We start from the raw sequence: 15,298 nt of genomic DNA, 5'->3' as shown, positions 1-15,298 counted from the left end.
GTTAAAATAGTAATCCTGAACCATTCCCCACCCCCACAGGGCATTACACCATGGAGAGACATTAAGAGTGGACAGAGGTACTATTTATTGGATTCACATGAATTTGAAGCCTTGCTTTTCATGTTTAAACATTACTCTTTGACAGTTGAGAGAAAACAATCCCCCTGGGAGGAGGAAAGCAGCCAAGAGAAAATGGAACAGTCGGAGAAAGAGTGGAAATGATTCTATTGCTCCACGACGCAGAGCCAAGTGGGAGGGAGGCCAGGGTAAATGATCAGAGGCTGTCTCCGAAACAGCCTGCCGCAGCTTGAGCACTGGGGGCCTGCTCGGTGAAGCAGTACACAGCTCTGCTGTGGCTGCCACAGCTGGGGCTCCAAGTTAGTCATCTGCAGAAACGAGGCTTGATCTCCATTTTGCAGGAAGTGTCCTAATGACCAAGAAACACAAGCACACAGGACGGCATCTGCCTTCCACTTCTCCTCGGTTGTCACGGGAAGTGAGTGTCGCAAGTAACATACACGAAGTTAAACACTGGGAAACTACCAGTAAAGCCCTGGAGATTCGTAGGGCTTGGCATTTATGGTGCTTAAAAATACAAAGTACATTACAACTTCAGTCTGTTTCAGTAACTTTGAAGAGGATGCTGTTACTCTAGCTTTATCAGAGGTAGGAAAGCAGAGATTACTTCTAAGTGCAAATTTTTAAAAACACAACTTTCAGCCTGTTGTATCATAGCAGTCATAAAGCCTTTGATGGCACGTTTCACTTCCTTTGACTGTCTTTAATACTAGAGAGGTGTGACATGCTTAACACCGCAAAGGCTGCAGAGCTTGGTAAACAATCTAGTATAAACTTGCTCAGTTGCTTTCAAAACAACCTCTATTCCGTGGAAGTGAGGGGGATGTCCTGACATTTTGCCATTAAAGGGCCCACTACCTCCAGAACCTCACCATAGTGTAAATGATTACTGATTCCAGGGAGGTCTCCATACTCAGATTAATGGATTAAGAGGTATCAACAAACTGGCTAATGCTCAAAAACCAAAACTGTTGTTAACAGAATTTTCTTAAAATCCACGGTGGAGCACAGAATAGTCCAGCAGTAACCCTGGGCTATATTAGTTTGGAAGAACATGGAGTAAGTTAATACCAGGTCATAGCAAAGGCCCTCAACTAAGTCTAGGCACAGGGTGTCTTTTCTGAGTTATTGTAACCACCCTTCCCTGGCTTGCTTTCCTGCCTGTTTTTAGTCAGAATTATAAACGAATAGAACTGGGAACCCTTCAACGTGAACTAGTTTCATAGGTGAGAAAATTAAGACCCAAAGAGATTAATATAACTAAAGAAACTTAAACTTAGCAAATTGAACTATTCAAAACTCCTAGAAAGGTACCTTGGAACATTTTTAGGTAGAGTCCAACTTTATGAAACAAAACTGTTGAATTTTAGAGGTAAACGAGACCTAAGAATATGATCTATGGACATTTAAAAATAGAATCTTTGCTAGTCAAGAGGCCTAAAAGCCTGGAGAGAAGAAGGAATGTTCTGCTTTCTAAGATACCCAAGTTGTCAGGGTAATAACCATGTTAGTTTTGAGGTTCTGTATTTCTCTAAAAATGCCAAATATACCATATTTTCTTCATTCTATGTATAGATTCAGGTATTAGCTCTAAATTAGGAACTCTTGTTCTCAACAGAAGATAGAAATATAATGGCCATACAAATGAGTGGTATTTTGTTCTCTACAAAATGAAACAAGCAAAATAACTAGAAATCAACTTCCAATCAGGTTTCTCAATTTGGGAAGCCACCATCCTCTAGAAGTACACTGGGAAATATTGAGGGTTCTTTTTGGGTGTCACAATGACTGGTGGGGGGGAGGGGAGAGGCAGTTGCTACAGGAAATCAGTGTCTGGGGACCTGGGATGCCAGGCACAAAGTTTTGCAGACAAAAAAAAATATTCTCTTTCCCAAGAAACCCAAAGTGCCCATTTTGAAAGACTATGAAAATGAGATATACAAAGTTATTACAGGTTGCATCTCAAAATTTTTTCCTTTATCTTTATTCTAAGAGGAGTTATTGAGAATAGCGGTAGAAGGAAAGGCAGGAAAGTGTGAAATATGTAGGGGCTCCCACACAACAACCCACAGACTGGCAGAAAATACGTATCTCTATTACCTTTATGTCAAACCTCAGAGTCTTCAAGAAGTTCATGCATCTGACTGCATTTCAGCCCAGCTTATTCATCTAGCATTTATTTCAACATTAGGATCTAGGACTTGACTTGCCAATTATTTGTTGTGAACAGCTGTAGTACTACTTACTCACCTAGGGATAACAAAAGGTTGACTTCCGATTGATGTATTTCTTAGGTTTAACTATAGTAAATGTTACCCAAGGTTTAACAGGTTAAATATAACACAGGCAAATGTAAACACAATGGTTCAAGTGCTCTTACAGTTGCAGAAAAGATATAGCTTGAATTCTTTTACCTAAGCTGTTAAGGCATTTTTAAATTGTATAAGGTGGCCTTCTAATTGTTGTCCAGAATCCACTCTCCCCTTCTTTCCTTAATAAAAACCTGAAATGATTCCTTTTTCCCAGTTTCCCTGTGGGTAAGTGTGGCCATGTGACTGTTGACCAACGAGCTGTGTGAGCTGAAGTGATATTTGCAACTTTTTTTTTTTTCTTTTTTCTCCTTCTTTTAAATAGGGAAGTTGCTTGCCTTCCATTCTGTCCCCATCTTCCCACTTCTTGGGAAATGATGACAATTTGAATGACCACCTTATACTTGGGGATGGAAGCCATGCAGTGTTCTACCAACGGAATCCTTGGATGACTATACGGAGCAGAGCCACGTACGCACTATTTCAGCCAATGTATTTAGAGAAACTGGTTTTCTGCCATTTTTTCATATGCCAACTGCTAAACTGTCAACTGTAGACTCCAAATAGGAAGAAATCACAACTGGTGTCAATTAAAAAAAAAAATGGTGGGAGAAACTTGAATGTAGCAGGTCTCTTTTTTTTTTTTTAAATAATTTTTATTGTGCTTTAAGTTTACAAATCAAGTCAGTCTCTCACATATAAGCTTATGTACACCTTACTGCATACTCCCATTTACTCTCCCCCTAATGAGTCAGCCCGCTCCCTCCTTCCAGTCTCTCCTTTCGTGACCATTTTGTCAGTTTCTAACCCTCTCTACGCTCCCATCTCCCCTCGACAGGAGATGCCAATAGTCTCAAGTGTCCACCTGATACAAGTAGCTCACTCTTCATCAGCATCTCTCTCCAACCCACTGTCCAGTCCCTTCCATGTCTGATGAGTTGTCTTCGGGAATGGTTCCTGCCCTGGGCCAACAGAAGGTTTGGGGACAATGACTGCCGGGATTCTTCTAGTCTCGGTCAGACCATTAAGTCTGGTCTTTTTATGAGATTATGGGGTCTGCATCCCACTGTTCTCCATCTCCCTCAGGGGTTCTCTGTTGTGATCCCTGTCAGGACGGTCACTGGTTGTAGCCGGGCACCATCTAGTTCTTCTGGTCTCAGGATGATATAAGTCTCTAGTTCATGTGGCCCTTTACAGGTCTCCTTTTTAAGGCGTATTTGGGTCACTGATACATACACAGCTTACAAAAAATCACATGTATTTATAAGCTCATTATATTACAGACAGGCACAGTCTAAGTAGTTTAAAAGGCCATCTGTTAAGATCTCTAAAGTTGGGAGGAGGGGGGCTTTATTATAAAAATAGTTGTATTTAATATAATCCAATGTACAGTTATGTTCGGTAAATATTCATTGTGAACAAGGTCAGCCTCATACACTTAACTGTTTTTTCTTCCGCAGGTTGTACACAAGGGAAGGAGGCTTCTTGGTTTTATAGGCCACACTTTTCTTGATGCGTTTTCCTTTGATGTTCACAATATATGGCAAGAGAGGGGGCCGGACCGTCAGAACCGTTCCTTGAGGTGTATAGCCTCGGAGATGCAGTCTGTCTTTAAATTGAGGTGTTACTGTAACCCAACCTATGCAGGCATGCAACAGAACACAAAATGGGGTTAGCAATCATTTATTGAAAACACCAAACCAAAGCTCAAAACGGAGCACAAAAGGAGGCTGTGCTCTTTCACTTTCTTTTTAAAACTTCTTATGTAGTCCTTAAAATACTCAGCTTATGCAAGATACACGTTTCTATAAAATTACACTATTGTACTATGTTAAGTCATAAGGTTACTTCATGTAACTTTTAAAACATGCTTGGTATAAACTTACCTGCGGAGGAAAACTTGATGTCAGCCACTGCTTCAGATTCCCCAAGTCCTTCTTCTAATGTGATGTCTTCAGCAACAAGAGGAGGAAATTCTGCCATTCGCTCTTCTCCACCCATTGGAACCTTTCATTGAAATAAAATGAAAATGCTTCGAAGTTCAAATAAAATCCCCTATAACTCTGATATTAAGTAAATCGCTAGTAAGATGATCTCTACAGGGATCAAGAAGAAAATCCTTTTAAGCATTCAACTGTTGAAAAAACTCCAAATCACTTCCAAGGTCAATTGAAAAGCATGGGAGCTCTGTGTCTATGATGAAAAGCATAAATTCCAGTGCCAAGGGCCACATGTTAGGCAGGCATATGGTGGTAACCTCTTGAGGGTAGAATTGGGTTTTATTAGTTTACTGTTTTCATAGCCCTCTATAGGACTTTATTACATAGAGTAGTGTTGGGCAATTAAGGCAATGTCCTTCCAAATACCTCGACTGTTACAGTCCTGGCCATGAAGATTAATTTCTGCCTCATGACTAGCCAATGGTACATGTATAACGGAGATGTTTCCATGAATTGGAAGGAACCTGATAATTATTTATCCATCCACTCATTAATAAATGAATGCTTATCATGAACACCTACTACGTCCCATGTTAGGCATGAGGGGCACAAAGGCAGATGTTCCAATATGGTCCCTGCCCTCAATATCAGATGGGGGAAATGATTTATAAACAAATACACGGTGAGAATGTGATATGAGAGACATATATAAAGTGCTATGGTTGTGGCAAGAGGTGTAGTTAATGTGTTTTGGGTCAAGGACATTAGTGAAGAAGTAATATGTGGGCAGTATTTTGAGGAATGAGTTGAAGTTACTCAGTAGAAAGGTATTCCGGGAAGAAGGATAAGCACACGTACAGATACAAAAAACTGGAAAAGGGTTGATGAGCTCAGGGATTTACAGTTTAGGCTTCTCTAAGTAATGTGGAACTACCAAAGAATTAAAAGTCGGAGAGAACAAAGATCAAAAAGGAATAATGCGACCTGGTTTGTATCGCTATTTTGGGCCAAATAATTCTTTGTTGTGAGGGGCTGTCCTGTGCATTGTAGGATGCTTAGCAGCATCTCTGGCCTCTACTCACTAGACCTGGGTAGTACCCCAAATTCCCACAATTGTGACAAAATCCATAATGTTCCCTCCTGTTATGAGCAGCATTGTCAAATGGAACTTTCTGCAGTGATGTGACTACTGGGCACTTGAAATGTGGTTAATATTTAAATTTAAACTAATTTTTAAAAATTTAAATAGCCACATGTGGCTAATGGCTACCGTACTGGGCAGTGCAGTCTAGAGAAGGCACAGCTCTGTAGCTATTCTAGGAGTAGGCCAAATCAACTCCTTTTTTCTTATGCAGTCCTTTCACTTTATAGGTGAGGGAGGAGCTGGCTAACAGTATAGCAAAGACTGCTCTATCCAATAAAGGTTTCTTTGCAGGGCTATGGGACTATCATGCTATATGTTCATATAACTATATGCAATCATCGAAGTGTGTCACCTTACCTTCAGTAAGGTATGACCTGCATGCTTCTGATACACAGCATCTGCCCTGTCCAAGGAAGTAATGTGTACAGGAAGGATGTTGGAAGCCACAACTGTAAACCAAGCTGAATGATTGCCCTTGAGAAAGGAAGAAAGAAGTTACTTTATACAATAAAATCTTGCAAAACCAGCACATTACACGGTAAAATCAATTACCAAAAAAAAAAAAAAAAAATCAAGCTCCTTCTATGAGTATTACTCTGATAGGGCAGCTGTAATCAAACGATAATGCCTAAAAAGATGGCACAATATGGAAACAGTGCCTTTTAGCAATCCATTGGAAAACTATGCTTCCACAGCTTTGTTTATATCATTTAAAAACAAACTACTATTATTAAAATCAAAGAGGAAATACTGTTCCCTTTAACTGTCTCTATGTAAAAACTGATATTCTGTGGATCTTAATGAGGTATATAAGGATTCTAAATGTGTAATGCTATACTTTCAATAAGTTATGACTATAAAACCCAAGAAACTTATTACTGCAATGTCCTGTAAATTTCATTTGGTATTGTTGAAGACACTCATATTTCATTTTCCTTTCCCCCCTTACTTTGGTAAAACAGGGAACAATTCTACAGACCTCCTAGATCCCCTAAATGATGGTATGCAGATTAATGCCAAACAAAAACATACATATAAAAGCATACATGCCATGATATAAAAAAAGCCTAGAATTTATTTAATGCATACCTACCCTGTACCTAAAGGTCTGACCTACGATTTCTACATGAAACACCACCATAGGAAAAGAACAGTACTATCTTGTCTAAACGCAAGCTGTATGGGACATTCAACATCCCATTGAAGATACAGTTTTTAAGGCCTAGTCCCTTTGTTTAGAGTGGGAAAGGCATTTTTTTTTTCCCCTTAAGTTTTTATTATGGGAATTTTCTAACATACAAAAAATAGTAAATCAAACCCCCACATACTCATCACCTACTTATCAACATTTTGCTGGTCTTATTCATATGACTGATTTCTTAGCCCCTTCCCCCATTTTTTCCTGGAATACTTAAGCCCCAACACTTAGTTTTTTTTTTTTAAATGGTACAGACTTTCCTTACCTGCAGGAAATCTATGCGGCCTATAGCACCCAGAAATAGAACCATTCCTGGTTTAAGCACAAAAGTTCTTGGAACAATAGAGTGTGTTGGCAAAACAACATTTACTTCTTTTTCTGTTAGAAGATTTAAAATCTGTGAAGCAAATAGCAGATTTTTAGAGAATTACTTTTACTGAAAATAAAATATGACTTACCTGGAAGGTAAAAAATAATGAAAAGTTACCATTCCAGACTATCCAATAAACCGTCAGAATTTGCTACACATAAATTTTATGTATTTTTTTCCTGTCTAAATTAATCTCAATTTACTGATGGTTCTATTCTTAGTACTTTCACAACTCAAACCTGAGGGAGGGCAAAATAATTTTTCAAGAGTATGGGACTTTCCAATGCTACCAGCAAATCCCTCCCCTCCCCTCAATGTCAAAATCAGTGTGAGCCTGAAAACACTGCTGATTTAATTGCAAATTGAATAGTATGCTCTCCCCTTCAAAGCTTCTAAGGAGCAGTGGTTTTCAGCTGAAGGTAACAGAATATGCTACCTTGCATCCCAGTGGTAACCATGTACGCATTAAATACAAAATGGTCATCAACTCAAGGAGCAGGTAGAGAGCCTGAAAAATCTCTAGATTCTGATTCTCAATTTCCTTCAAATATTCAGCAAAAAAAAAGAGAAGGTAATGAATCCTGTTGCTTCTAAGGATGAAGAGTTTCTAAACAGACTAGAAAAAATAGAAAAGGAAAACCAGGAAGTACAAAATTCTGTTAAGATGTAAAGAATCAAAATCTGGTTAAAAAAAATGAATAGAGAAGGTAAAAAAATGGATAAAGAAACCTTTTAGCCCTTTTAAGCTGAGGGCCTAATACTTCCACTTTACAATGGAGTTCCTTGGTTAGTTTGGGAAACTTTGGCTCACAGCCTCAAATGAGCGTAATGGCACAGAAGCAAACTACTAGTGCTGGGAGACTCTTCTAATAACCTGAGGGTCTCATTCTGCTGGCAAAAATATCCTGCAAATTCTTGCCTTTCTGATCTACTTCACAAGAGTGACTAAAAGTAACTGCTATCCCAGACCTAACTGGGTCTGAAAGGGAAGAATTAGTTGATGAAGTTAAGGTGAGAGGCCATAATTAGAAAGCAGTCCATTTACACTGAAGTTACAGATTGCTAAGAAAGGAAAGCCTGTGCACAAATAATTGTTCTTTTTGTTGTTGTTGCTGTTGAGTTGATTCCAACTCATGGCGACCCCATGTGTACAGAGCAGAACTGCTCCATAGGGTTTTCGAGGCTGTGACCTTTTGGGAGCAGATCCACAGGCCTATTTTCCAAGGTGGTGCATTTGGGTGGGGTTTGAACCACCAAAATTTGGCTAGTAGTGACTAGCTGTTGAGCGCTTATAACTGTTCGCTCCACCCAGACTACCTAACAATTACTCTAGGGAGACAAAGGAGTTAAAGATCTACATGATCCTATGACTTGGGCACCAGCTAGAATATAATTCTGAGAATGGAATAGTAAGCGATCCAGATGAGGCAAAGGAAGGAAAAGTACCTAAGAAACCACTGATTTCCTCCCCCCCCGCCCACCAGAGATACTTAGGTGACTCAGAAACTCCATAACCAGATTCAAAGGATGCTGGCTAATGGATGTTTCTTGCAAGGCTGTATCCTCGACACATACCGAAATCAATCAATGACTGGATGAAGATTAAAACTGCAAATGAATAAAAAGTTGTGAGATTTAATGAGTATATAACAGAGTAGGGTACAGACTGAATTTAACAAGATAAAATCAAAGTTGCCCATGATTCTGCAACTGGATTCCAAAGGCTTATGAGGGCAAGACAGGTGGAGTTAATCCTATCCTAAAGTATGCTCGTCTGAGGGCACTTATACAGGAAATTCAGTACTCAGTGTCATACTTTAAGAACAAAAACAAATAGAAAACATTCTGAAAAGAGGCTTGGGATGATGAACAGCCTGGATCCCGTCTCTTAGAGAGAACAGCTGTAGGACATGAAGACAAATAATCTGGATTATGAGTCAGCACAGTGTTTAGCTGGATAAACAAACGAAAGGGTAGCAACAGAGTGAGGAAGAGATAGGACAGTACATTCTAAAATATTTCAAGGTCTGGCAAAGGAAGTAGTCATTACATTGGTTCCGTATGGCTTTGACAAACAAACAGGTACAGGTTAAAGGGAGACTGTTCACCTCAACACAGAGAGGCCAAAGATCAAATGCGTCATGTTGGGAGGTAATGTGATACTGCTTCAGCTGATGGAGAGTCACTCCTTATTTCAAGTAGGATGACCTCTTGATGGATATTTTAAAGAGGTAACTCAAGCACGGAGTAAGGGGTAAAACTGCAGTGATATTTAATGTTTCTTTCAACCTCAAATCTAGGCTTCTATAAATATCTCCCTTTAAGGTGACACCCATAATGATAATACAAGAAGGCTGTCTGCAGTGATGGCTACCAAATGGAATATAGAATGTGATTCATCCCTGAACTGCCTTTGCACATGAATCATAACTGAGTCTAAAATGAAAATATACCTTCTGCCAATTAAGAAAGTACTTTTGCAACTGTCTGTCAATGTTTCTGAAAGAAACCAAATACATACACAGTTCTCTTTTGTAATTCCAGGGGTGTCATGAAACCAGTGGGCATCCTTCACATCTTGTGGTGTCAATTCTACTCCTTTGGTGGGTTTGTCTTCAACCACAATGGGGGGTTCATTTTCCATGTCAAAGGCAAGTGAATCAGCATCAAACGTAAAGGTAGCTTCACCTTTCTGTTTTTTTGAATACAGGAATGTTCTTCCAACTCTTCCTAAAACAAGTTATAGGGACATTATTATCGCTGCTTTAAAGATTTTGACTCCAGACAGGTAAAAAAAAATTTTTTTAATGGCTAAATTAGTTTTATTTTTATTTTACTCTGCTTTAGGTTAAAGTTTACAGCTTTAGTTTCTCACACAAAAATTTATACACACATTATGTGACCGTAGCTGCTATCCCTGTAATGTGACAGCACACCCCCCTTTCTACCCCAGATTTCTCATGTCCATTTAACTAGCTCCTATCCCTTTCTGCCCTCTCATCTCACCTCCAGACAGTAGCTACCCATTTAGTCTTGTGAACTAAGAAGCACACTTTTCACGAGTATCATTTTATGTCTCATAGTCCACTCTTTGTCTGAAGAGTTGGCTTCAGGAATGGTTTTAGTTCTGGGTTAACAGAGTCTGGGGGCCATGTCTTCTGGGGTTTCTCCAGTCTCAGTCAGACCATTAAGTCTGGTCTTTTTACAAGAATTTGAGTTCTGCACCCCACTTTTCTCCTACTCCATCAGGGACTCTGTGTTCCCTGTCAGGGTGGTCAGTGGCAGTAGGCAGGCACCATCTAGTTCTTCTCGTCTCAGGCTGATGGAGTCTCTGGTTTATGTGGCCCTTTCTGTCCCTTGGGCTAATATTTTCCATGTGCCTTTGGTGTTCTTCATTTGCTTTTGCTCCAGTTGGGTTGGGACCAATTGATACATCTTAGACGGCCACTTGCTAGCTTTTAAGACCCCAGATGCCACTCACCAAAGTGGGATGCAGAACATTTTCTTAATAAACTTTTTTAGGCCAAGTGACCTAGATGTCCCCCGAAATCATGGTCCCCAGACCCCTGCCCCTGCTATTCTGTCCCTTGAAGTATTTGGTTGTGTTCGGGAAACTTCTTAGCTTTTGGTTTAGTCCAGTTGTGCTGACTTCCCCTACACTGTGTGTCAGATAGGTAAATTTTATGTTTGCCTTAAAAAAGTTACTAATGTTAACTACAATCTATGGAAATAAGACCACGATACCAACTTTGCTTTTTTCCCCAAAGGCAGTGGGAGTCAGACTGTTGCAATGATCAAGTGTACAACTGGCTGTGTAGTGTTGGGGGTAGTGTGGTGTTGGAAATCAAACTGTTTTTATTAATGAAAGGCTGGAAACAGATACCAAGAAAAGGAGGACAGATTAATTTAAAGCTGCTGCAGGGAATCACCTTCACTACCTGTAATGGTCTGCATTGAATAGGGTGCCTCCTGAGGAAATGTTTCTACTGCTGACAATGGCTAGGGCAGCAGCTATTGCATGGTTTCTTTTCTGGACTCCTCCAAGTAACTATGGTCCCAGCGTACTAACCTCTGGGTTTCCAAAGAGAAGCTTTGCATCTGAAGGGCTTCTATTTTCTCCACAAAAACTAGCTAGCCCACGACAGCTGTATTTCAGGTGGCACTCCGAAGAATTTTAGCACAGAACCAACAACAGCTTTCCTACGGAAGATGCTTACCTACTACATAACCATGCTTTTTCAAGAGATTAAGTTGATTTTGTTCTTGCTCTGTAAGATCTTCTTCAGCTTTTCTTGCATCTTTTTTAAGCCTCTTTTGCCTTTCAAACATTCTATAAGGCGTTGGGTTGCAAATAGGAAACTTCAGAAGGTTTAATGTAGTACCTAAAATACCAAAGAATAAGTGGGCTTTTATAAATGCTGTACCAAAAAAAAAAAAAAGAAACGCGCGGGGCGGGGAACGACTAACATTTTTGAAGAGTTACACTGTGTTGGATACCGTGATTTATCTCACTTAAGCTTTGTGATAACCCTCTATAAAATTATTCCCATTTTACAGATGAAAAAACAGGCTCAGATTGGCTCAGGATTTGAATCCAAAATTTGCAGATCTGATTTCTTTCCATATTCACCATGCATAGAAGCACTTTCCTGTATAATTCAACCAAAGTTCAAAGCAGAAAGAAAACCAAAGACACAAAGAAAATATTAGCCCAAAAGATCAATGGACCAAATGAACCACACACAGCCTCCACTAGCCTGAGCTCAGAACTAGATGGTGCCGGGTTACCACCACCAGCCACTCTGACAGAGATCACAATAGCGTCCTGGACAGAGCAAGAGAAAAATGTAGGACAAAATTCAAGTTCACACAAAAAAGACCAGACTTACTGGTCTCACAGAGACTGGAGGAGCCCCCGAGACTATGGCCCCCAGAAACCCTGCTAACTCAGAACTGAAGCCACTTCCGAACTCCAACTTCCAGACAAAGATTAGACAGGCCTAAATAACAATTTTTTTTTTGTTCAATCAAGTATACCAGACCAAATGGGCAACTAGTGCCCAAAAGCAAGATGAGAAGGCAGAAAAGGATGGGAAAACTGGACAAATGGACACAGGGAACCCGGGGTGGAAAGGGGGAGTATGCTGTCACATTGTGGGGACTACAACCAACATTACAAAATGATTTGTGTATAAATTTTTGAATGAGAAATTAATTTGTGCTGTAAACCCTCACCTAAAGCACAATACAACAAAACAAAACCAAAACAATAAAGTTCAAGGCCGAGAAAGAAAAAAGCTTGCCAAAGCTCAATTCTAGTTTCAAAGGAAAAACTGGGACAGTTAGTACCCACAAAAGATTAAACCAAAAAAACAAACAAAAAAACTCCACCAAACCTGTTGCCTTTTCAGTCGATTCTGACTCATAGTGACCCTATTGCCAACTGTTAAATACTAACAGGGTCACGTTGTTGTTACGTGCCTTCAAGTAGGTTCCGACTCATAGCGACCCCACAGGAGAACTGCCCCATAGGGTTTCCAAGGAGCGGCTGGTAGATTTGAACTGCCAACCCTTCGACTAGTGGCCTAGCTCTTATCCATTGCGCCACGAGGCCTCCAACAGGCTCATAGAATGACCCATTTTTCGATTACAGAAACTTCTTAAAGCCACAAAATCGACATTTCTTCTAGACAGAGCCACACATCATATTGCTTCACTGAATTTTTCAAAATGTGAAATGTGTGTATAGCACACTTCACATTTGTATGAATAAACTCAAGATATGAGAAGTAGGACTGAAGGGTGTAAGTTCAGAGCATAAAAGGAAACATAACGTTTCAGAGAAACACACAAAGAAGTTACAAGGGAAACCTCCAAGACAGCAGGAACTTTGTATCTCCAGTGCCTAGAACAGTGACCGGCACATAGAAACGCTCCATAAATAGTTCTATTACAAAATTACTACAATGCATACAGATTGTCCAAGCACTAAGATGACTCAGAAAAGAGACCTGTGACCAAAGTTGGGAAAGAATTTCTAAAGGGAAAACTGTAAGCACCTCCTGGTGGACATTACAAATGCTGTACTAGACGCCTGGGGTCACGACCAGAAGTCCAACTTCTCAAAAACCGAAAGGGGCGAGCCTCGTACGGCTCACCTGGCCAGGTGGAGATGGTGGCCCTGTCGATGGCCTCGGCGCCCTTGGCGATGCAGTAGTCGGATTCTAGGAGTGTGTTGAAGAGAGTGGACTTGCCGGCGTTGGTGGCGCCCACCAGGTAGACGTCACCACGGTAGCGCCAGGAGCGCTGAAGCGCGGAGATCAACTCTTCGACCCCGTAACCGGTTTTGGCGCTTATCAGCCGCACGTCCCTGAGTACCGTGCGGGGCTTGGCCGACGGATTCGGATTTTCCTCCGGGTCCCCAGGGCCGTCTCCGCCGGGGCCCTGTGGCCCTCGGTACCTACGAGGCGGCAGGAGGCCGGCGCGGGCACAGTCGTTCCACAGCCGCTCCCGGAGCCGGCGCCGGTAGCCGGGGGCGTCCTGGGGCAGCAGGTCCACCTTGTTCCCCAGCACGATCAGTTGTTTGGGGCCCACCAGCGCCGGCAGGTCGGGCAGCAGGGCGTCGGGCAGGTCGAGCAGGTCCACCATGTAGAGCACCAGTGCGGGACCCGGCCGTCGGAGCGCGGAGCTCACGAGCTCCCGGTACTGCTCGCGGCTCACCTGCACGCGCAGAGCGCGCCGGTGGTGCACCAGCAGCCAGCAGCGCTGGCACACGGTCCGCGCCAGCCCGCCGTCGGCCTGCGCCGCGGCGCTGAGGAACTTCTCGCTGGGCAGGTAGCCGGGCACGTCGGGGTTCTGGCAGTGCAGCTCCGCCCCGCAGCCTGAGCAGTTCACGCCGCTGGGCGGCACCGCCGCGTCTGGGTGCCCTACGATCGGGTGCACCCGGCGGCTGACCCGTAGCTTCTGCTGGCGTCGCTCCTCCCGCCGCTGCTGCTTCTCTCGCTCCTCCTCCTCCTGCCGCTGCAGCTGCTGCTGCAGCTCCTCTTCGGGGGTCGGCGCGGGCTCCGGCTCCGCGACGTACTCAGGGAACAGAAATTGCTCCTCCATGTCAGTCCTTCCTCCGTAGCCCCCAGTCGCCGTCGGGCCATAAGAAAGCCCACGTCCCAGGCCGGAGGGGTGCTGGAAGGAGTAGGCGGCCGCGTATCCTCTCTCGAGCAGCGGCTCCCGGAGGCCATGGCGCACTACCACAGGAGCTGAGGCCCGCAACAACGAGAGGAACAACTCACGGGTTAGGCGTGCGGGCAGCATGAGAAACGCGGCACCTGGGCAAAAGGGCGGAGCCACCTCCGCACATGCGCACTCGGGACCGAGGCGCGAGGCAAACGCGAGTCGAAAACCCCGGGGTGTCTGGGAGCTATCATTCTGGCTCCTCCTCCCGTTTTGAATTCCGTGAGTTCTCGCGATTGGAAGGCTTTGAGGCCACGAATCTGGGACCTAAATACTCACTTAGCTGCCACAAGAGGATAGTGCATGCTTTGAACTATTCAGATTCCTTCAACGCTCCACCGCTAGCATACCCTGCTCTTAATAAATTACATTTTAAAAGCTTGCGTGTTTTTTGGTCTTCAGAAGTGCAGAAAATAAAACGAGTGTCGCAGAAGCAGGGCCGCAACGAAAGCCTTTTATTAATAACACTTTTTAAATTAATACACCTTGGCTAAAAAAAAAAATCATTATTTGCGCAACAACACTCAGAGTGTGCACACAATAAAAAAAAACCTGCACTGGCCGAATACCCTCAAACAGTACGAGGAGTTCTAGCGAACAGCCACTAGAGGCGTCGTGTCAGAATTTGCGCGTGCGTAAAGCCAACCCTAGCCAACATGCTCTATCATTTGCGCAAGCGCAGTTCTAATATTTGCTTCTTTGTGGGTGGCTTTTTTTGGTGTTTTTTTTTTTTTTTTTGGTGTAAGACGCACAGTATTCTGGGAACGCCGGAGACGGAAATTACTTCGACGCGCTCTCCGGGAGCTGGCGGCTGCTTCGCTCTTTTCTGTCTCTCTAGATTTCAAGAGCTAGGCGCTCCGGTACCTTTTGCCAATATGTATGACGCGGACGAGGGTAGGTGACCACTCAAATCTCACTCCGCGGCGACCCAGTTAGGGTGGGGAATTTGGGTAACTGGACGGATTGAGGATTTGTGGCCGACCCCCGCCAGCCGCACAAGTGTCCCCGGTTGTGGTCCTCGCATACTACAGG

The 15,298-nt window shown here is 42.8% G+C and overlaps 2 protein-coding genes across 2 annotated transcripts in view; one reads left to right on the top strand and one right to left on the bottom strand.

Moving 5' to 3' along the window:
- Positions 1 to 2,689: 2,689 nt before the first annotated feature.
- On the bottom strand, positions 2,690 to 14,435 carry NOA1 (nitric oxide associated 1). The gene is made up of 7 exons (XM_049886215.1): positions 13,198 to 14,435; positions 11,257 to 11,421; positions 9,561 to 9,769; positions 6,935 to 7,066; positions 5,829 to 5,945; positions 4,274 to 4,394; positions 2,690 to 4,026 (listed from the first exon to the last, which is right to left on the bottom strand). Exons 1-7 carry the CDS (start codon positions 14,345 to 14,347, stop codon positions 3,818 to 3,820), a joined length of 2,103 nt encoding a protein of 700 aa, XP_049742172.1. The 5' UTR covers positions 14,348 to 14,435; the 3' UTR covers positions 2,690 to 3,817.
- A 604-nt stretch (positions 14,436 to 15,039) lies between these two features.
- Positions 15,040 to 15,298, top strand: part of POLR2B (RNA polymerase II subunit B) — a 51,902-nt gene continuing 51,643 nt past the window's right edge. Inside the window, exon 1 of the mRNA XM_049886211.1 lies at positions 15,040 to 15,160. Coding sequence (XP_049742168.1) covers positions 15,142 to 15,160 — 19 coding nt within the window. The 5' untranslated portion in view covers positions 15,040 to 15,141. The remainder of the gene's footprint in view (positions 15,161 to 15,298) is intronic.

This window comes from Elephas maximus, chromosome 5 (genome assembly GCF_024166365.1).
Source record: "Elephas maximus indicus isolate mEleMax1 chromosome 5, mEleMax1 primary haplotype, whole genome shotgun sequence".
Taxonomy (NCBI): Eukaryota; Metazoa; Chordata; class Mammalia; order Proboscidea; family Elephantidae; genus Elephas; species Elephas maximus.
This window is presented reverse-complemented; position numbering and strand designations above follow the sequence as displayed.

What these genes read in the sequence shown, in the direction of transcription:
- NOA1 (XM_049886215.1), bottom strand. Translation starts at nt 14,347, where the DNA reads ATGCTGCCCGCACGCCTAACCCGTGAGTTGTTCCTCTCGTTGTTGCGG. An exon ending in CACCATCTCCACCTGGCCAG is followed by an intron (nt 11,422 to 13,197) that starts GTGAGCCGTACG and finishes TTGGTATTTTAG; the next exon opens with GTACTACATTAAACCTTCTG. An exon ending in CATCAAGTTTTCCTCCGCAG is followed by an intron (nt 4,027 to 4,273) that starts GTAAGTTTATAC and finishes ATGCCTGCATAG; the next exon opens with GTTGGGTTACAGTAACACCT.